General features: G+C 46.8%; 1 protein-coding gene across 1 annotated transcript; it reads right to left on the reverse strand.

Annotated features, from left to right (window-relative positions):
• Window positions 1-690: 690 nt before the first annotated feature.
• On the reverse strand, window positions 691-20,016 carry LOC311084202 (uncharacterized protein). Its single transcript, XM_084116112.1, has 7 exons — window positions 19,841-20,016; window positions 19,168-19,479; window positions 8,709-9,023; window positions 2,998-3,285; window positions 2,484-2,801; window positions 1,057-1,200; window positions 691-957 (listed from the first exon to the last, which is right to left on the reverse strand). Exons 1-7 carry the CDS (start codon window positions 19,896-19,898, stop codon window positions 941-943), a joined length of 1,452 nt encoding a protein of 483 aa, XP_083972238.1. The 5' UTR covers window positions 19,899-20,016; the 3' UTR covers window positions 691-940.
• Between the last annotated feature and the right edge of the window lie 1,400 nt (window positions 20,017-21,416).

Genomic DNA, 21,416 nt, shown 5'->3' on the forward strand with positions numbered 1-21,416 from the left:
TCTTTTGTTTATATTTGATTTAATTATTATGATTGGCCGATACTACCTATATACATAGTCAAATGGACACATTTGGAATGAAAAAATTGCAAATTTTGAACAATTTAAATTTGATATTAAAATATATTAACAAACAATATCCAAATATAAAAACTTAAAAGCAAGGAAAAGTACACAGCTGTTTAGGTTCAAGTTTTTTTCCTGTAAAATGACTTTATTTTTCTCTTTCTTTCTTCCATTTCCCCTTGTTTACCCTTGACATGTATGGTTATATGTACTCCTGTATGAACATTATGTTTTGTTGTTATTAAAAAGCATAAAATGTTTTAAAAACCAGTATCGTGAGATCCTTGACGTGATAATAAACAAGAAAAATATGTGATCTGTAACACGAACTTTACACTGTATTGTATATTTTCCTTGCAGTAAATCTGCAGCTAGAACATAAGTTAATTGTAAGTTAATACAATTTAAAAACATTTTAATATATATATATATATTTTAGTTGTATATGTTGTTTATACCAGAATATACTACAAACAAAACAAACTAATTGGTAATATTTTAAAAAAATGTCAATAATGTTTTGACAGATAAAAGTACAAATAAAGCTGTATACTGTACACTGCTGAAATATTTAAAATATACATCAAGTTTGTATTCCTCTGAATAAATCATGAGAGACTCTTGAACCTCAGAGTGAGAAACTTTATTGATAAAGAAAAGAAAATACATATGACAAATATACAGTAGTATTAAAGTGAGATCTGTGTGTCTCTATTCATTTTTTTTGTATCTGAGAGAAATATAAACAATAAAGTGACACTGTTAAAATCTGACACTGAAAGAGAGCACAAACTCAAATAATCATCAGTATTTTTTATGAAAAAAACACTAGAAGAACAAAAACACTCTTAAAGTTAAAGTTCAGCATTCTGCTTTAGATTTCAATACTTCCTGAAAAAGATGAACATAAAAAGCTATAAATTAATAAATCTCACAGATAATTATACATGCAAAATCAGTTTGTGAGAAATGACATCATCAATCATGTACCTGATGTGTGAATATGTGCTTGATCTTGTTCAGCTCTTCTGGATCTGATCTCATAAACCACAATAATGGCAGTAGCCACGCCCACCAGAGCAGAGAGGACCAATCGGATCACAGCTTCAGTAGGACCACAACAGTGGACAGAGTCTGAGGAATAAACAAACTGAGATCAGATCAGTCAATAAACACTAATATCAGCGCTGACATCAACTAATATTTCTGAATACACAGAAATATGATCAAATCTAATCAACAATCTTATATTCGGTTCCAAGTGAGTTTTATACATAGACAGTATATAAACTGGACACAGCGACCCCATAGGTTTCAACGGAGAAAAGTGAAGCAAATTAGAAGCTCTCACTTCCTGATGGCTGAGCGAACTGTGCAGACTCAAACTGAGCTTGACGACGTAGATGTGACGTGAGCAACCTGTCTGACAGTTGTAAGTCTTCTAGTAGCTGTGCCAAGAGAAATCTGAATCATTCCCTTCCGAATCTTTCAGAGACAGAGAGTGTGAGTAGGAGCTGTCCATGAGCTAGGAGCAGGAGCAACTTTATGATTCTCTATGGGCTTCTCCCTTGACTTTATCGGACTTTATGCCTCCACGTCCCCCCGATTGACTGCAAGCTTATCCTCCTGTCTCTACGGTAATTTCCAGAGAGGAGCGTGGTTATGATGCAATCGTTAGCCTATTTTTACAAAAAATGAAAGCTTTAGCCTAAGTTCTGCCAGGAAGACTCAATTACTTCTTCACTTATTACCTTAATATTATCCAATCACGCCTTTATACTTTTCGTATAAAAGATCGGTACTTACACAAGTTTGAGTTCGCAGATGCCGACGCGACAACAACCTCCACCCTCCCCACCACCACCAGGATGGTCCTGTCCTTACCTTCCAGGGGGGTCGGCTGCGCCCCTGCCTTCGTCTTCAGGCAGGAGATGCAGATCCGCTACCCTCGGATTACGAACTATAGACGGGGCCTACGCCAAAGAAATTTATAATAATGCTTGCTGAGCTGTCAATAAATGTATGCTTCATTACATTTTATCTCCTGAGTCTTTCTGGTAGAATCTTACGGGGCCATAACGTAAGATACAAGGTAATGGAGCCTTTTATACATTGTCGTGTTTCTTTAGAAATAAATAATGGACAAATGGAGTCTTTAAACGCCTCAGATGTAAAGTTATCCGCTGTCAAAGTGATGCCAAAATGAATGGGAGTCAATGGAATGCTAACAGCAGGTGATGGCTTGACAGCCAATGGCGGCCGTCGGGGGTGGTACGCTATTCGAGAGCTCGCTTACCTCCCTGGTTTTATACGGTCTGTCATTTCAAACTATAAATGATTGTTCAATTCAATTCAAATTCAATTTGTAAATAGTAGATAAGAATATTTGAAGGAGAAGAAAAATGATCTCTACTCACCATAGACAGAAACTCTGAATACTTTTGATAAGAATAATCCTGAAAACATCAGTAGTTGATAATCTCCATCATGTTCAGTTGTGGTGTGTGTGATGGTCAGAGATCCAGTTTGATGATCCAGCTTCAGTCTGTCTCTGAATCTCCCATCAAGAACATCATCATATACAGTGATTCTGTCAACCTGTTTATTGATTTCAGCTATTAAAGTGTTTTCATCTCCAAACCTCCACTGAATCACATAATAATCCTTCATTTCAGTAAGATCAGAGTTTAGAAAGACTGAATCACCCTCCATCACTGACACTGACTTCACTTCATCTGTCAAACACACAGAAAACAAACAGAAACAGGGTTTGCAAAGATTAATACTGTTAAATCAATTTATAATGGTTTACTAAATTGAATAGTTTAAAATGTACATAAAAAATAAACAATATATATAAAAAAAAAATCGTGTATTCATTTATTTAAAAAAAATTCATTAAAACAAAGGTGTAAATGTTTTTGAACTCACCAATGACAAAGAGAAAGAATCTCTTGATCTCACGGTTGATCTCTAGTCTATATTCTCCAGTATGTTCAGTTGTGGTGTTTGTGATGGTCAGAGATCCAGTTTGATTGTCCAGCTTCAGACTGTCTCTGAATCTCCCATCATCATCATATACAGTGATTCTGTCGGCCCGTTTATTGATTTCAGCTATTTCAGTGATATCAAACCACCACTGAATCACATCATCATCCTTCATTTCAGTAAGATCAGAGTTTAGAAAGACTGAAACTCCCTCACTCACTGACTTCAGGACTGAATCACCAAACACACACACACACACACACACAGACACACACACACAGGGTTCGTCACAGAGTAAGACGATCAGTTAATGATTTATAAAAGTAAATAGTTTGACATTTAAAATTTAAATTAATATCATCATTAAACACCAAAAGCAAAATGGAGTTTGAATTATTAATTGTATCTTTGTGCTGATTAAACTATAAAACAAGTGAAATGTCTCGGTTACGTATGTAACCCTCGTTCCCTGAGTTCAGGGAACGGACACGTGTCGTCGGGGGAGTTCCCTGACGAATTGGGATCACGCTAGGGAGCCAATTGCCTTCGAGAGAATTAAAACGAGCCAATGGACATTGGCATGCAAGATTTGCATTCCGCGGTCCGCCTACCAGCACGGGTATAAAAGGCGGAAGTAAACATTGCGTCAGTGCTTTTTGCTGAGGAGCCGAACAGTGTCCAGTCCTCCGCGAAGGTACAGCAACATGGCGAAGGGACGAGGGTTACATACGTAACCAAGATGTTCCCTTTCGTCCTGGGAACTCCGACGTGTCGTCGGGGGAGTTCCCTGATGAATTGGGATCCCTAATAAAACGCCATGGTGCTGGCCCCTTCCAGCGCCCAGCAAAGCTACCCTGCAGCAGTTTCTTGTAATAAGTTGCGGGAGCTATCTAGGGAATCACACTGCTGTTCCGCGAGACCCGCTCAGTGGATATTGGATAACACTGGGAAAGCGTGCCCTAACCCCCCCAAAAAAGGGGGGGGGGACACTGCGGAAGCCCAGCCTGCCTGAGGAAGGCCTGGAATACAGATATGTACTAGCCCAGTGGTATAGTGAAACATATGGCAGTCCCTGAGGTGGTCCCAATCCAGGGGAAGTGGGAGCGTACTCACCAGGGACGACAGAACAAGTCCGTCAAGGGGAAGACATGGCTGAACTGCACATGGCATCATGGGTCACCGTAGAGACCACTGGAAAACAGCCAGTCCACTAGCAACTCCTTACTAGAGGTAGCAGACCTAGCGCCGGGCGGTCCGCCACGCCTGGCACCAGAGGGGTGATGGAGGAACTCACGAGGCTATCCGACGTTGGGCGCCATACGGAGCAAGAACGCACATATCCAGCCGTGAGGCGGAGTGGCGTAGCAAGCCGACACAACCTATTCCCTCGAACCACTGGCCGTAGCAAGTACTCGGGAGGAAACAGGTTCCACACGAAGGCTATAGAACCTAGTGAACGTGTTCGGTGTCGCCCAGCCCGCAGCTCTACAGATGTCTGTCAGCGAGGCGCCTTGAGCCAAAGCCCAGGAAGCGGCCACACCTCTAGTAGAGTGAGCTCGCAACCTGGGAGGACAAGGCTCACCCAGAGACTCATACGCTCGGGTGATAGCATCCACTAGCCAGTGGGCTAACCTCTGCTTGGAGACAGCCTTCCCCTTCTGCTGGCCTCCGTAACAGACAAAGAGCTGATCTGAGGTCCTGAAGCTTTGCGTTCTGTCAATATAAATCCACAGAGCGCGGACGGGACAGAGAAAAGCTAGGGCTGGGTCTACCTCCTCCTGGGGCAGCGCTTGCAGGTTCACTACCTGGTCCGCAAAGGGAGTGGTAGGAACCTTGGGCACATATGCGAGCCGGGGTCTCAATACAACGTGAGAAAGGCCCGGCCCGAACTCCAGGCACGATTCGTTGACCGAAAATGCTTGGCCAATGCTAACAGGAGCGCTGTCTTAATGGACAGGATATTAAGCTCGACTGTCGACAAAGGCTCAAAAGGAGGACTTTGAAGAGCTCTAAGTACCAGAGCTAGGTCCCAAGAGGGTACAGACTGCAAAACCCGAGGTGGATTTAACCTCCTAGCACCCTTAAGGAATCTGATGACCAGGTTGTGCTTTCCCAAAGACTTACCTTCTACTGCATCGTGATTGCCGCGACATACACTTTGAGGGGGGAGGGAGACAGCCTTCGCTCCAACCCATCTTGCAGAAAGGAAAGCACGACTCTGATCGAGCAAGTTCAGGGGTCCTCCTGACGGGAGGAACACCATTCGACGAACAGGTTCCACTTCAACGCATAGAGGCGCCTCGTAGTGTCCTGGTGGGAAATACGGCGCCACTAGAAGGACCTGCTCCTCGTCCTCCCTGACCTTGCACAGGGTCTGTGCAAGAAGGCTCACTGGGGGAAACGCATACTTGCGCAGGTCCCTGGGCCAGCTGTGAGCCAGGGCATCCGTGCCGAGAGTTCCCTCGGTCAGGGAGTAATACCACTGGCAATGGGTCGTGTCCGGAGAGCAAACAGGTCTACCTGTGCGGCTCCGAAGATTCGCCAAATCAGCTGGACCACCTGGGGATGGAGTCGCCATTCTCCTGGAAGGGGGGGCTGCCGTGAGAGCTCGTCTGCCACATGGTTGAGTGCCCCCTGGAACATGAACGGCACGAAGCGACCTCAGATGCCTCTGACTCCATAGGAGGAGGTGGGAGGCGAGTCGCGACATACGATGGGAGCGTAGACCACCTTGATGGTTGATGTATGCAACGGTCACAGTGCTGTCCGTACGGACCAGTACGTGCTTGTGTCTGAGAAACCCCTTGAGGCGACGCAAAGCTAGACGTACTGCTTGCAACTCCAGGCAGTTGATGTGCCAATGCAGCTGGGGCCCTGTCCACAGACCCGAGACTGCATGCCCGTTGTACGTGGCCCCCCAACCCATGGCAGAGGCATCCGTGAAAACCACAGCATGCCTGGAAACCTGGACTAAGGGCACTCCGGCCCGAAGAAACGCAGGATCCGACCATGGGGAGAAGGTTTGGCGACAGTGCGGGGTCACTTTGACCCAGAACGTGCCGCTCTGCCACGCCCACCTCGGGACTCGATCGTGAAGCCAGCGCTGAAGCGGTCTCATATGTAACAAGCCAAGCGGCATTACTGCGGCTGCCATATGCCCCTGGAGCCTCTGAAATTGTTTCAGTGGAACCGCTGTCCTGCCTCGAAAGGACCTGAGGCAGGTGAGCACTGACTGGATGCATTCCTCCATGAGGCGCGCAGTCCGGGCGACCAAGTCCAGTTCCATACCGAGATAAGAGATCCTCTGCACGGGGCAGAGTTTGCTCTTGTCCCAGTTGACCTGAAGCCCCAACTGGCTGAGGTGGCGAAGCACCATGTCCCTGTGATCGCACAACACATCTCGCGAGGGAGCTAGAATGAGCCAGTCATCGAGATAGTTGAGGATGTGAACACCTTGTTCTCTCGTGGGAACAATGGGTGGGAACTCTGCGACTTTCGTGAAGACACAGGGCGACAGGGCCAGCCCGAAGGGTAGGACTTTGTACTGATATGCTCGACCCTCGAAAGCAAACCGAAGAAACTGTCTGTGTCGAGGAAGAATCGAGACGTGAAAGTACGCGTCCTTCAGGTCAATCACTGCAAACCAATCCTGGGGATGCATTCGAAAATGCGCTTCTGCGTGAGCATTTTGAACGGGAGTTTGTGCAGGGCCCGATCAATACTCACAGGTCCAGGATTGGCTGTAACCCACCGCCTTTTTTGGGTACAATGAAGTAGGGGCTGTAAAACCCGGACCTCATCTCGGCAGGAGGGACCGGCTCGATTGCGTCCTTCGCCAGCAGGACATCGATCTCTTTCCGCAAGACAGGGGCGTCCGCCGACCGCACACGGGCGAAGCTCTCCACCGCGTCGCCGAAGAGGCCCCCTTGGGATATGGGGAAGTTGAGAAGTTTGTTCTTCTCTGCTTCCCGCATATCCGCAAGGGTAAGCCATAGGTGGCGCTCCTGGACCACCAGAGTGGACATCGCCCGACCCAGGGAACGTGCGGTGACTTTCGTTGTCCGTTGCCGCACGCAGGTCCTGCAGCAATCCTGGGTCGGAACCACCCCCCTGCATGTCATGGAGTTCTTTGGCCTGGTGGACCTGCAACAACACCATAGCGTGCAGGGCGGAAGCGGTGTCTCCACACGCCATGTAGGCATCCCTGGTCAGACCAGAGGAAAACCTACAGGCACGGGAGGGGAGTGAAGGGGCACCCCGCAAGGAGGAAGGGGTCTTCGGACACAGCTGCATCGCAACCGACGGGGGATTCCCTCGTACCCGTGCGCTGCCCAGCCATCGAGAGTGATGAGGAAGGAGGAGCGAGGTTGTCTGCGTCTGGTCACCAGAGGGGCCAGCCAAGACTTCCTCAACTCCTCATGCACTTCCGGGAAGAATGGTACCGTAGCGGGCTGTGGGGCAACCACACGGCCCGCTCCGAGAGACCAATCATCCAGCCGCGAAGGTTCGGGACCCGGTGGAGGGTTCCACACGAGCCCGACATTCGTGGCCGCCCGTTCGAGCATAGCGGCCATTTCCGGATCCGGCTCAGCCTGAGCCATCACACCCGAAGGGGGTAGTCCTACTGAGTCATCACCGGAAGATGCCCGCTCTTCCTCCGATGCCGCAATCGACATCTGGTCCTCAGGCGGCGCCCCGAAGGAGACAACCGGAACCGCACGAGGCGGGTCCGGAAGCTCCACCGGAACAGCCAATGGCAACAAGCTACTAGAGGAGTGGGAAGCCCGAGAGGATCTTTCACCAGACGGGATGTTCCTCACTGTAATCCTCATCCGCTCACCAACAGGAATCACTGAAGTAGCCGTCTGCCGAACTGAACCGGAAGACGAACTAAATCGGGGATTTGATGAAGGGGCTCCCCCATGTCTCAGGGTTCTCAGTCTTGAACGCAGCATCGCCAGAGTCATGTTCCCGCAATGAGAACACGACTCGTCCACAAACGCTGCCTCAGCGTGCTTTAAGCCCATACACGAGAGGCAGAGTTTATGGCCATCTTCCTGAGGGAGAAGTCGACCACATCCAGAAACGCACAAGTGAAACGACATCCTGAAAAGGACACGAAACGCCTGTGATGCTCTTTTAGAAAAGAAAAAAAGAGAAGAAAGAGAAGAAGTGCTCTGTTCACGTGCCGAAGCACCGAGGGACCACCGCGGCAGACACGATGGGGAAACTGCAAGCCCGTGTGCTGCACTCACCCAATACCAGCCGTTAAAACAGCTCTTTTTTTAAAGAGGAAAAGCTCGGCCAGCAGCAGGAAGCGATGGTCGCTGAAGCGCCGTCACACCAGCACCAGAGGATCTTCTCGTTCCAAAAGACTCGTTGTGTTTAAATTCTTCGGGCAAGAACAGCAGCTCACACAGAGACACACTGGATGGCTCCGAAGCAAAAAGCACTGACGCAATGTTTACTTCCGCCTTTTATACCCGCGCTGGTAGGCGGGCCGCGGAATGCAAATCTTGCATGCCAATGTCCATTGGCTCGTTTTAATTCTCTCAAAGGCAATTGGCTCCCTAGCATGATCCCAATTTGTCAGGGAACTCCCCCAACGACACGTCGGAGTTCCCAGGACGAAAGGGAACTGATATTTAACTCACCAAAGACAAAGAGTCTAAATCTCTCTCTGATCTCACTGTTGATCTGTAGTCTATAATCTACATTATGTTCACTTGTGGTGTTTGTGATGGTCAGAGATCCAGTTTGTTTGTCCAGCTTCAGTCTGTCTCTGAATCTCCCATCAAGAACATCATCATATACAGTGATTCTGTTGGCCCGTTTATTGATGTCTGCTATTACAGTGTTTTCATCTCCAAACCTCCACTGAATCACATCATCATCCTTCATTTCAGTAAGACCAGAGTTTAGAGTGACTGAATCTCCCTCCATCACTGACACTGAATCAGCAAACACTCCTGAAGAACAGAGTTTTTCACAGATTAAAGCTTTAAAATCACTTGATGTTGGTTTGATGTAGCTTTTAAATGTGAAATTAATAATATTCTCCTGCAGTTCAAAGACAAAAGATGATAAGATAATATAACAAATAAATAATTATTGGCAGGCCTACTTGTTAAAAGGGCTTTGTGTTTCATTTATTAGCTAGCCTGGGAAAACGTCTCGGTTACGTATGGTAACCCTCGTTCCCTGAGTCCAGGGAACGGAGACGCCTCGTCGGGGGAGTTCCCCTGACGAATTGGGATCACGCTAGGGAGACCAATTGCCTTCGAGTGAATTAAAACGAGCCAATGAACATTGGCATGCAAGATTTGCATTCCGCGCCCCGCTTACCAGTGCGGGTATAAAGGCGGAAGCAAGCGCATACACAAAAGCTTTTCGCTGAGGAGCCGAACGGTGTCCAGTCCTCCGCGAAGGTACAGCAGCATGGCGACGGGACGAGGCGTCTCCGTTCCCTGGACTCAGGGAACGAGGGTTACCATACGTAACCGAGACGTTCCCTTTCGTCAGCAGGGAACTCCGACGCCTCGTCGGGGGAGTTCCCCTGACGAATTGGGATCCCTACCAAAACGCCATGGTGCTGGCCCCTTCCAGCGCCCAGCTAAGCTACAGCCCTGCAGCAGTTTCAGAAATTTTGCGGGAGCTAGCTAGGGAATCACACTGCTGTTCCGCAAGACCCAATCAGTGGATATTGGATAACACTGGGAAAGCGTGCCCGACCCCAAGGAAATAATGGGGGGGGGGGGGGGACGCTGCAGAAGCTGAGGCAGCCTAGAGGAAGGCCCTCAAATACACACATGTACTAACAACGTAGGGTAGTGAAACATATGGCAGTCCATGAAGGTAGTCCCAGTCCGGAGGAGTGAGGAGCGTACTCAACAGGGACGACAGAATGAGTCTGTCAAGGGGAAGACACGGCTGAACTGCACGTGGCAATCACGGGTCGCCGCAGGGACCACTGGAAAAAGCACCCAGTCTACTAGCAACTCCTTACTGAAGGTAGCAGACCTGGTGCCGGGCGGTCCGCAACGCCTGGCACCGGAGGGGGTGATGGAGGAACTCACGAGGTTAGCCGTTTGTTGGGTAACCAACGGAGCAAGAAGACGCACGTATCCGTTCACGGAATGGCGTCGCAAGCCGACACACCTATTCCCTCTAATTACTAGCCGTAGCAAGTACTCGTGAGGAAAAAGGTTCCACACGTAGGCTATAAAACCTAGCGAACGTGTTCGGTGTCGCCCAGCCCGCAGCTCTTAAAATGTCTGTTAGCGAGGTGCCTTATGCCAGAGCCCAGGAAGCGGCAACACTCCTAGTGGAGTGAGCCCACAACCTGGGTGGGCAAGACTCACCCTGGGACTCATAAGCCCTGGTGATAGCATCCACTAGCCAGTGGGCTAACCTCTGCTTGGAGACAGCCTTCCCCTTCTGCTGGCCTCCGTAACAAACAAGAGCTGATCTGAGGTCTTGAAGCTTTGCGTTCTGTCTATATAAACCCGGAGGGCCCGGACGGGACAGAGAAAAGCTAGGGCTGGGTCTGCCTCCTCCAGGGGCAGCGCTTGCAGGTTCACCACCTGGCCGCGAAGGGAGTGGTAGGAACCTTGGGCACATATCCGAGCCGGGGTCTCAATATAGCATGAGAAAGGCCAGGCCCGAACTCTAGGCACGATTCGTCGACCGAAAAAGCCTGCAGATCCCCTACCCTCTTGAAGGATGCCAATGCTAACAGGAGCGCTGTCTTAATGGACAGAAAATTAAGCTCAACTGTCGGAAAAGGCTCGAAGGAAGGACTTTGGAGTGCTTCAAGCACTAAAGTTAAGTCCCAAGAGGGTACAGGGTGCAAATCGTGAGGTGGATTTAGCCTCCTAGCACCCTTAAGGAATCTGATGACCAGGTCGTGCTTCCCCACAGACTTACCTTCAACTACATCGTGATGTGCGGATATTGCAGCAACATACACTTTGAGGGTGGAGGGAGACAGCCTTCGCTCCAAGCCCTCTTGTAGGAAGGAGAGCACAACTCTGATCGGGCAAGTTCGTGGGTTCTCCGCGTAGGAAGAACACCAGTCGACGAACAGGTTCCACTTCAGAGCATAGAGGCGCCTCGTAGCGCCTCGCCTCGTCCTCGTCCTCCCTGACCTTGCACAGAGTCTGTGCAAGAAGGCTCACTGGGGGAAACGCATCTTTGCGTAGGTCCCGGGGCCAGCTGTGTGCCAGGGCATCCGTGCCGAGAGTTCCCTCGGTCAGGGAGTAATACCACTGGCAATGGGTCGTGTCCGGAGAGGCAAACAGGTCTACCTGTGCGGCTCCGAAGATTCGCCAAATCAGCTGGACCACCTGGGGATGGAGTCGCCATTCTCCCGGAAGGGAGGACCGACGTGAAAGCTCGTCGGCCACACGATTGAGCTCCCCGGGGACATGAACGGCACGAAGCGACCTCAGAAGCTTCTGACTCCACAGGAGGAGGTGGGAGGCGAGTCGCGACATACGACGGCAGCGTAGACCACCTTGTTGGTTGATGTACGCAACGGTCGCAGTGCTGTCCGTACGGACCAGTACGTGCTTGTGTTTGAGAAGCCCCTTGAGGCGACACAAGGCTAAGCATACTGCTTGCACCTCTAGGCAGTTGATGTGCCAATGCAGCTGGGGCCCCGTCCACAGACCCGAGACTGCATGCCCTTTGTACGTGGCCCCCCAGCCCTTGGCAGAAGCATCTGTGAAAACCACAGCATGCCTGGAAACCTGAACTAGGGGCACTCCGGCCCGTAGAAACCCAGGATCCGACCAAGGGGTGAAGGTTTGGCGACAGTGCGGGGTGACTTTGACCCGGAACCTGCCGCTCTGCCACGCCCACCTCGGGACTCGATCGCGAAGCCAGTGCTGGAGCGGTCTCATATGCAACAGGCCGAGTGGCGTTACTGCGGCTGCGGCTGCCATATGCCCCAGGAGCCTCTGAAACAGTTTCAGTGGGACCGCTGACTTGCCTCGAAAAAACTTGAGGCAGTGGAGCACTGACTGGACGCATTCCTCCGTGAGGCGCGCAGTCTGGGCGACCGAGTCCAGTACCATACCGAGACAAGAGAACCTCTGCACGGGGCAGAGTTTGCTCTTGTCCCAGTTGACCTGAAGTCCCAACTGACAGAGGTGCCGGAGCACCATGTCCCTGTGATCGCACAACACATCTCACGAGTGTGCCAGAATGAGCCATTCGTCGAGATAGTTGAGAATGCGAATGCCTTGTTCTCTCATGGGAACAATGGCCGCCTCCGCGACTTTCGTGAAGACACAGGGCGACAGGGCCAGCCCGAAGGGTAGGACCTTGTACTGATATGCTCGACCCTCGAAAGCAAACCGAAGAAAAGGTCTGTGTCGGGGAAGAATCGAGACATGAAAGTACGCATCCTTCAGGTCGATCGCTGCAAACCAATCCCGGGGACGGATGCATTCGAAAATGCGTTTCTGCGTGAGCATCTTGAACGGGAGCTTGTGCAGGGCCCGATTCAGTACTCGCAGATCCAGGATTGGCCGTAACCCACCGCCTTTGTTGGGTACAATGAAGTAAGGGCTGTAGAACCCTGACCTCATATCGGCTGGAGGGGCCGGCTTGATCGCGTCCTTCGCCAGCAGGGCGTCGATCTCTTTCCGCAAGACAGGAGCATCCACCGGACGCACACGGGTGAAGTGGATGCCCCTGAACTTGGGAGGCCGGCGTGCAAACTGAATTGCATAGCCAAGCCGGATGGTGCGGATGAGCCAGCGCAACGGCCTCAGGAGCGCAAACTAGGCTCCGAGAAACCGCCGCAACGAGCCCACACGCACCACCGGCGTACCCGCGGAGGGGCAGCGAGGTGGAAGGCAGGGACACAGCTCCGGTGGCATTGCAGCGGCCGAGAGCGGGGTCAGGGTGTGTACTTGGACAACACCTGCCTGCTTCCACCGGGGGACAGACGGCAGAGAAGACCCGAGAGTGTTCTACTGCGGGCTGTCGCCTGGCGAGGGAAGGGGAGGAGATGAGGAGCGAGGCCCAAGGGCGGCTGCTGGTCTCCGAGCCTTCCCGCCCAGCGGCAGACAGGAGTGACGTGACCGAGGTGGCGACACTGCTATCTGCAAGCTGGGGAGAGGGGAGCGGGAGTGGCGCCGTTCGGGGGCGGCGCGCACTGCCATTCTGACCCTCTCGAACGGAGGAGACTGGCCTTAATTTACTGCCAGTCTCAACCGTAAGGGGAAACGAGGAGCGAGGCCCGGGGGCATCGAGTCCTGGTTTCCTCCTCGCCCAGCGAGAGACGAGAGCGACAAGGCCGTAGCCCTCACTGTCATCTGAGCGCTGGGGCCCGTGAGTGACTCAGAGGAAGTGGACTGCTCAAACTTTGGGTACCGCTGACTGGATGACCAGTGGCGGAACAGAAACGAAATTCTCCACCCGGCCCTCCTCCGGGGGAAGGAGTGGTGATGACACGCACCCCCGATGAGCAGATGTCACATACTCTGGGTCGCTCCTCTCAGGGTCATTTCCCTTCCTTTTGCTGGGGGGAAACGAACTCCGAGCGGGCTGGTTCTGGGGGGCTTCTGGACCACCAGTGTGGACATCGTCTGACCGAAGGCCAGCGCTGTGACTAATCACGGTCAGTCATAAAGCGCAGCTCTACTCCGAGTCAGAACTACCCACGTGCACTGAATGTGCAGGGGTAGTGAGAGAGGAAAAACTTCTGCAGATTTAGGCATGTTTGGCTTGCCATATTGGCACCAAAATGCTTCCATACTGCCAAAAAATTTTCACACCCATCCAGGCACTTTAGAAAAGCCCAGGAAAGTGTGGCTGTCAAGTCTGAATCTTCAGCATGAGAACACACCATTATAGTAGGAACTCAGCATCATTTTCAGAGTATAACAGCCCTCTCTCCGATGTAGCAATCGCCCTCCCCTGGGGCCCCGAATTAAATGCTTGGTCCCTCATGAGAAAGACCAGAATCCCATCAGAAAGCCTCGACGGCACACGGCACGCTGAGCGGCTCAAGCCTTTACGAGAAAGGGGAGACGAACAACGTGCCGACGTGGTCATGCACTCATGAGAGAACATGAACCACCCACGAACGCAGTCTCAACACACTGATTAGGCATGTGAAACAGTGATCGTGGCCGTCAACCAGGCATGCAAGACAGTGAACGTGGCCATCGTCTCGATGACACACGGCACGCTGGGAGCTCAAGCCTTCAGGCAAGGCGAACAACGCACCGACGTGGTCATGCTCTCATAAGAAAGCATAAACCACCCACGAACACAGTCTCAGCATGTTTGCGATGCACTAGAGGAGTGGGAAGCTCGTGAGGGTCTTTCACCTGGCGAGACATTCCGCACTGTAACCCCCAGATCACCAATGCTATTAGCCAAGTAGTCCTCTTTTTTGAAAAGGAACTAGATGGGGAATAAACAAAGGGACTCAACCTCGTAGAGGTATACGAGTCTTGATCGCGCATCTAGAGCGCCGAATGACGCGCGCTGGGTTGCCGTGACAACCCGCGCTGTCAGCCGGCGCTCGACGGCACACGGCACGCGAGCGGCTCGAGCCTTTTAAAAAAGGGGAGACGAACAACGTGCCGACGTGGTCATGCACTCCTGAGAGAACATGAACCACCCACGAACGTAGTCTCACACACTGATTAGGTATGTGAAACAACGAACGTGGCCGTCAATGAGGACAGGAAACGATCACATCCAGAAACACACGAGTGAAACGTCATCCTGAAAAGGACGCGATCTTCACTCGTGTTGCTCTTTCAGGAAGAAAATACTCTCTTTATTGTGCTGAAGCACACAGGGACCCAACGCGGCGACACAGCGGGGAAACTGCAAGCCCGCTGTGCGCACTCAACCGTTTACCAGCTGTAAAAACAGCTTTTGAATTAACAGCGTGTAGACGCAGCCGGCAGACAGGAAATCGCGCGGTCGCTGAAACGCCGTCTCACCAACACAGAGAGGTCCCTTCCCGAAACAGCAGACTCGTAGAGCGTAAGATAAATACAATCTTAAAGCTCATTCACTCAGAGAGGACACAATCGGTCGGCTCCGAAGCTAAAAGCTTTTGTGTATGCGCTTGCTTCCGCCTTTATACCCGCACTGGTAAGCGGGGCGCGGAATGCAAATCTTGCATGCCAATGTTCATTGGCTCGTTTTAATTCACTCGAAGGCAATTGGTCTCCCTAGCGTGATCCCAATTCGTCAGGGGAACTCCCCCGACGAGGCGTCGGAGTTCCCTGCTGACGAAAGGGAACCCAGACTACTTCCGGCAAATTTTAATTCTCTCTCCAGGATAGTCTGGAGAAGAGCCCATTCAAACTCATTTCTCTGCCGCCGAAATCGCAGCACCAATCAGAAACGTTGGGGGAGGGATTTACATGATGACGACAGCGCAGTGACGCTGAAGGAGATTTCATTACAAAGATGGATGCCGCCGTGGAACATCACTCATTCGAATCAGTTATCGCGTCTGTTTTGAGTGATTTAAACTTACCGTTTTCGTTAAAAACGGAGCAAAGAACAACAGATGTTTCTCCGTCGCTCTGCATACGCCATCTCCTTCGTCGATCTGATTGGTTTTAAGACTATCCAATTGCGCCCAGAGGAATTTGAGCTACGTCGGTTGGTGACGCCCCTTTGGAAATGATTTGTCTACATAGCTTCGCCAGACCCTACACTCAGTTTCAACTGAGAAGGTTCTGGTTTTAACCAGGCTATTTATTAGCTAGTCTACTGTCAAAAAAAAAAAAAAAAAGAATGAACGAATTGAATTAAAATAAATAATAATATTGACGGACGTGCTCTCTCTCTCTCTCTCTCTCTCTCTCTCTCTCTAATAACTGCATTAATAACTGCATAAAGCCGGGGACACACTTACAGTAAGGCCGGTTATGAATGTAATTTGATACTTATTACTGATCATGCCCAAACGCGTGTTCAGCGCGTTCAAGTCAAGTCAAGTCAAGTTTATTTATATAGCGCTTTTCACAATACAGATTGTATCAAAGCAGCTTCACAATATTAAATTGAAATAATACAACAAGGTTTGTTTCTAGTGGAATTTATTGATTGATAAAATTAAATTAAATATTCCCAAAATATCCCCAACTGAGCAAGCCAAAGGCAACAGTGGCAAGGAACTGAAAAAACTCCATCAGGTGACCTAATGGAGAAAAAAAAAAAACCTTGGGAGAACCCAGGCTCAGTCAGGGGCCAGTTCTCCTCTGGCGTTTTTGAACTAGAGGCCGGATTGTAGTTTGAACTGTAAGATTAAGAACATTATATGAATGCCTGGCTGAAGAGATGCGTCTTTAATCTAGTTTTAAACTGGGAGAGCGAGTCTGAGCAACGAACAGTATCAGGAAGACTATTCCAGAGTTTCGGAGCCAAATGTGAAAATGCTCTCCCTCCTTTGGTGGATCTGGATATCCTAGGTATGACCAAAAGCCTCGAATTTATTGATCTTAAAGAGCGCGATGGATTATAGGGCGATAGAAGATCCGTTAAATAGACTGGAGCTAAGCCGTTTAGGGCTTTATAAGTCAGTAGCAATACCTTGTAGTTAATACGGGACTTTAAAGGTAACCAATGTAGTGATGATAAAATCGGTGTTATATGATCATATTTTCTTGATCTAGTAAGAACTCTAGCAGCTGCATTTTGGACTAACTGTATCTTGTTTATTGAGGATGCAGGACAACCAGCTAATAAAGCATTACAGTAATCTAGTCTCGAGGTCATGAATGCATGGAACTAACTTTTCTGCATCAGAAACTGATAGCATATTACGTAGCTTAGCAATGTTTCTAAGGTGGAAAAAGGCAGTTCTTGTAACATATGAAATATGATTTTCAAAAGACAGGTTGCAATCTAATATAACACCCAGGTCTTTTACTGTAGAGGATAAAGTAACAGGACATCCTACTATGTTAAAGTTGTAGTGTGAAAGGTTTTGTGGGCGTTTTTTTTAACCGATGATTAGTACCTCTGTCTTGTCTGGATTTAATAAAAGAAAATTACGCGTCATCCAATCTTTTATATCTTTAATACACTCTGTCAATTTGGATAATTTAGCGTTTTCATCCGGCCGTGATGAAATATATATTTGAGTGTCATCGGCATAACAATAGAAACTAATTCCATGTTTCCTTATAATATTTCCCAGTGGCAGCATACATATTGATAATAACAGAGGGCCAAACACAGATCCCTGCGGCACTCCATAGTTTACTGGAGTTATGATAATTTTTTCTCCATTTAAATAGACAAAATGGTAGCGGTCAGATAAGTATGATCTTAACCAGCTTAATGCTTGTCCTTGAACACCAGTATAATTTTGTAGTCGATCTAAGAGTATTGTGTGATCTATAGTATCGAACGCAGCACTTAGATCAAGTAAAACTAGTATTGAGATACAGCCTTGGTCAGAAGCTAAAAGTAAATAATTTGTGATTTTAACGAGCACAGTTTCAGTGCTATGATGCGGCCTGAATCCTGACTGAAACTTTTCATAGATGTCATTTTCTTGCAAGAAAGAGCCCAGTTGGGCGGATACAATTTTTTCTAGTATTTTAGACATAAAAGGAAGATTGAAATGGGTCTATAATTTGCTAGGTTATTATGATCTAATTGTGGTTTCTTAATGAGAGGTTTTATAACTGCCAGTTTAAATGTTCTAGGAACATGACCTAAAGATAAAGATGAGTTAATAATATTGAGGAGAGGCTCTTCCACTACAGGTAACACTTCTTTCAGTAGTTTAGTGGGTATAGGATCTAATAAACATGTTGTTGTTTTAGATGAAGTGATAAGTTTATTTAACTCTTTTTGTTCTATAGTTGTAAAGCACTGTAATTGTTCTTGCGGGGTGATAATTGAGGCTGAATTATAAGTTCAGTCAGTGTTCACAGTTGGTGTTTAAAATCTGCTGCAGTCGATGGAAACAAAGAGTGTTCAGTTCAGTCTAATGTTTCAGCTAGTCGTTCAGTGTGTCTCCAGCGTTAGTCTGCTATCAGTGGCTCAAACCTCCATTACTAACTCTAAAATTACGTTTTGGAATTAGCAACGGAGGCATGGGATTATATGCGTAAGAAATTAGTCTTACATTCAAGAGCGTTTTAATAACAAAAACTTGACAAACGTTTTGAAATACATCATCTGAACAATGTTTCGAGGTGTGGTAACTGTAGTAGGCCTATAAGCGGAATAAATTGACTTGAATTATTAAAGTTGTAACGGCCACTCGCGTTGTGACCTCATTACCACCTCGGGTGTGCATTATTTTTCTAATAATTCAACGGCCTGTCGTCACTTATTCCTTACTTATTAAATCAATCCATAATAACTGAGTTTAGAGCTTTATTCAAACTTGATCTGACAGTAAAATCACAGATTAATTATTTCTATATGAGAATAACAGTGAATGTTGATCCTCTCTAATTTAACCAGTAATTTATCACATGGTACCAGAACAGAAACAACTGAAACCATAAAAACACATTTAAAACACATTGAAAACTCACCAACCAAACACCAAAAACAATTTTTAAATAAGAGAAAAAAGAAAAGAAAGTGTTAGTATTAACTTAATGGAGGAAAAGAGTAACAAGCACCACTTAAATGTCCAGCCCGCAGAAGTCACACTTACCCTGTACATGAACAAGAGTATATTTCTCCAGTATTTAAGCAAAAGTTGCAATAGTTTTAGTTCTCAGTGCACTTTTGTTAAAAGAAAGTCCTGTATAAATGCACAGATATGTACACTATAATTTTTAAAAAGCCTATATGTATTGGTATACTGTTATTACAAAATGGTTTGCAGTGTATGTTCTCGCTAAATTGCTCCCAAATGTAAGATTGTTGTATTATAATAGTAGAATAAGTAACGCTTTGTTCAAAAATACAGACAGTATACATAATTTGTTAAATCTTCTGGTTATTACCCCTTTATTCCTAAAACTTTACATGTTGTAGGTACACGATAATTAACAAATTGTCTGAAGAGTTTGAATCTGACAGTTATGTGACATCACTGAACATTGCAAATCCCATATGTGGGATCAAAACGTATTGCTCAAAAGGTTTACTCACTGTAGACAGAGAGCCTGAACCACTTGATCTCACTGTTCATCTGTAGTTTATAATCTCCATCATGTTTCATTGTGATATCTGTGATGGTCAGAGATCCAGTTTGATTGTCCAGCTTCAGTCTGTCTCTGAATCTCCCATCAAGAACATCATCATATACAGTGATTCTGTCGGCCGTTACATTGATTTCAGCTATTGAAGTGTTTCCATCTCCAAACCTCCACTGAATCACATCATCATCCTTCATTTCAGTAAGATCAGAGTTTAGAGTGACTGAATCTCCCTCAATCACTGACACTGTAACTCCAAACACTCCTGAAGAACAGAGTTTTTCACAGATTAAAGCTTTAAAATCACTTGATGTTGGTTTGATGAAGCTTCACTAAAATACTTTTAATCATGTAAATGTGAAGTGATTAATATTCTGCAGCAGTTCAAAGACAAAAGATGATGAATGAAAATGAGAAATAGTTAAACAGTTTTATATAATCAATAACTGCATTAAAAACAGTGACTTTAATCTCAAATAAGAGTGTTATATCTCAGGAAAATCACACATTAATTGTTTCTATACGAGAATAACAGTGAATGTTAATCCTTTCTGACTAATTTAACCAGTAATTTATCACATCAGGACAGAAACAACTGAAACCAGAAAAACTTATTTAAAACTCACCATCCAGACGCCACAAACACAAACAGAGCAAAACTAATTTGAGAAACATTTTCTTCATCGGTTCACTGAAAAGCCCACAATAGTAACTCTTAATGTCTGAAAACACTCAGATTGATCTGAAAGACTGAACTGAGATATTTATCTGGTTGTGTGTGAATCCTCCCCCAACCTCAGTCAGTTTCCGCTCACACATCCGTCTCCTTTAACATCACGAAAATCAACAAGCTTTTGCTGATCTTACATTTTCAAATGAATTCTGGCCCTGAATGAAAACTAATAGCAGAAGAGTGAAATATTGGATTAGATATCTGTATCTACTGGTGTGTTATTTAGTGCTGTGAGCTGTCAATCATATTTGACTGTTGATGGATTCACTTTATTTCAGTGTAAAGATGTTTTGTGTGGAGTGGAAGTTTGTGAGCTTCTTATTAGCAGGAGAGAAAATGAAGAAACACTTCACCCACAAACTGCTGACACACACAGATCAACCACAAACGTCTAGCAGAAGCTGTTTATCCCCTCGACAGATCAAACCAGACACCAAAGTGTAGAAGTGATCTTTGATGGCAATCTTTCTTTTGAAAGCCACATTTCTGGCGTTTGTAAAACCTGGAAAAAATGTTCCATTTTAAAAATGTCTCTAAATTACAACATTTGCTCTGAATGTCAGAGGCAGTAAAGTTAGTTCATGCGTTCATAACCTCAAGGCTAGATTAATGTAATGCTACTGGCCGGTTGCCCCGCAGGCCTAATAAACAAACTCTAGCAGCTCGAGTTCTTACTAGAACCAGGAAGTGTGATCATATTAGCCCGGTTCTGTCAACACTGCAATGGCTCTCTATCAAACATTGCATACATTTAAAAATCCTGATGATTACTATAAAAGCCTAGCCTGACTTCATCATACTCATATTCTAGGCAGAATGTGAGTCTGATACTGCTCCATAGAGCTTTGATTATGAGGCGTGTCTTAACCGAACCAGGAAAAAAAAAACTCTACACTCAATTGGATAAACCTACAACCAATCAGAGCAACGCAGTAAGTTCTCTTTCATTCATGATTTGTTATTAATAACTTTAAACAGAATCATCAGCTGAAATCTGCGCGGATTATCAAAAATATGACACATTTATAGGACATAAAAGGGTCTCTGTGGCAAAAGTGAAAGTAAAAGCACAGAAAAGCACACGTTTCAATAAAAGGATATGTCAAAGTTTATATAACAGGGTCGGGAACAGACCATACACTCGCACATCTGTATAAAAGTGAAGTCAATGCATCTTGACCTCGTGGGTTTTTGTGAGAGGAGTTTGTCAAAGGCTGTAGAAATTATCTTTAAAAAAAGAATTAGGCTAAGTCCTTCCACAGCAGAGAAATGAATATTTTTAAATTAAAATCTATAAAAAAAGTGAGACATTGTGGCTTGATTTCTTTTATTAATATTCATTTTTCATGACCAAAATAACATTATGCACAGTGAGGAGCCTACAGGTTGCAAGCTTCACATATTAGAAAAATACAATAATAAAAAAACACATTTTTAATGGCTCGTCAAGGTTGTTTCAGATCAGCACC

This window comes from Abramis brama, assembly GCF_963993115.1.
Source record: "Abramis brama genome assembly, chromosome: 6".
Taxonomy (NCBI): domain Eukaryota; kingdom Metazoa; phylum Chordata; class Actinopteri; order Cypriniformes; family Leuciscidae; genus Abramis; species Abramis brama.

Coding starts and splice junctions, on each gene's coding strand:
- LOC311084202 (XM_084116112.1), bottom strand. CDS start 19,898: ATGAAGAAAATGTTTCTCAAATTAGTTTTGCTCTGTTTGTGTTTGTGG. Junction 19,480..19,840: donor GTGTTTGTGGCGTCTGGATG/GTGAGTTTTAAA, acceptor TCTGTTCTTCAG/GAGTGTTTGGAGTTACAGTG. Junction 9,024..19,167: donor GTTCAGGCTCTCTGTCTACA/GTGAGTAAACCT, acceptor TCTGTTCTTCAG/GAGTGTTTGCTGATTCAGTG.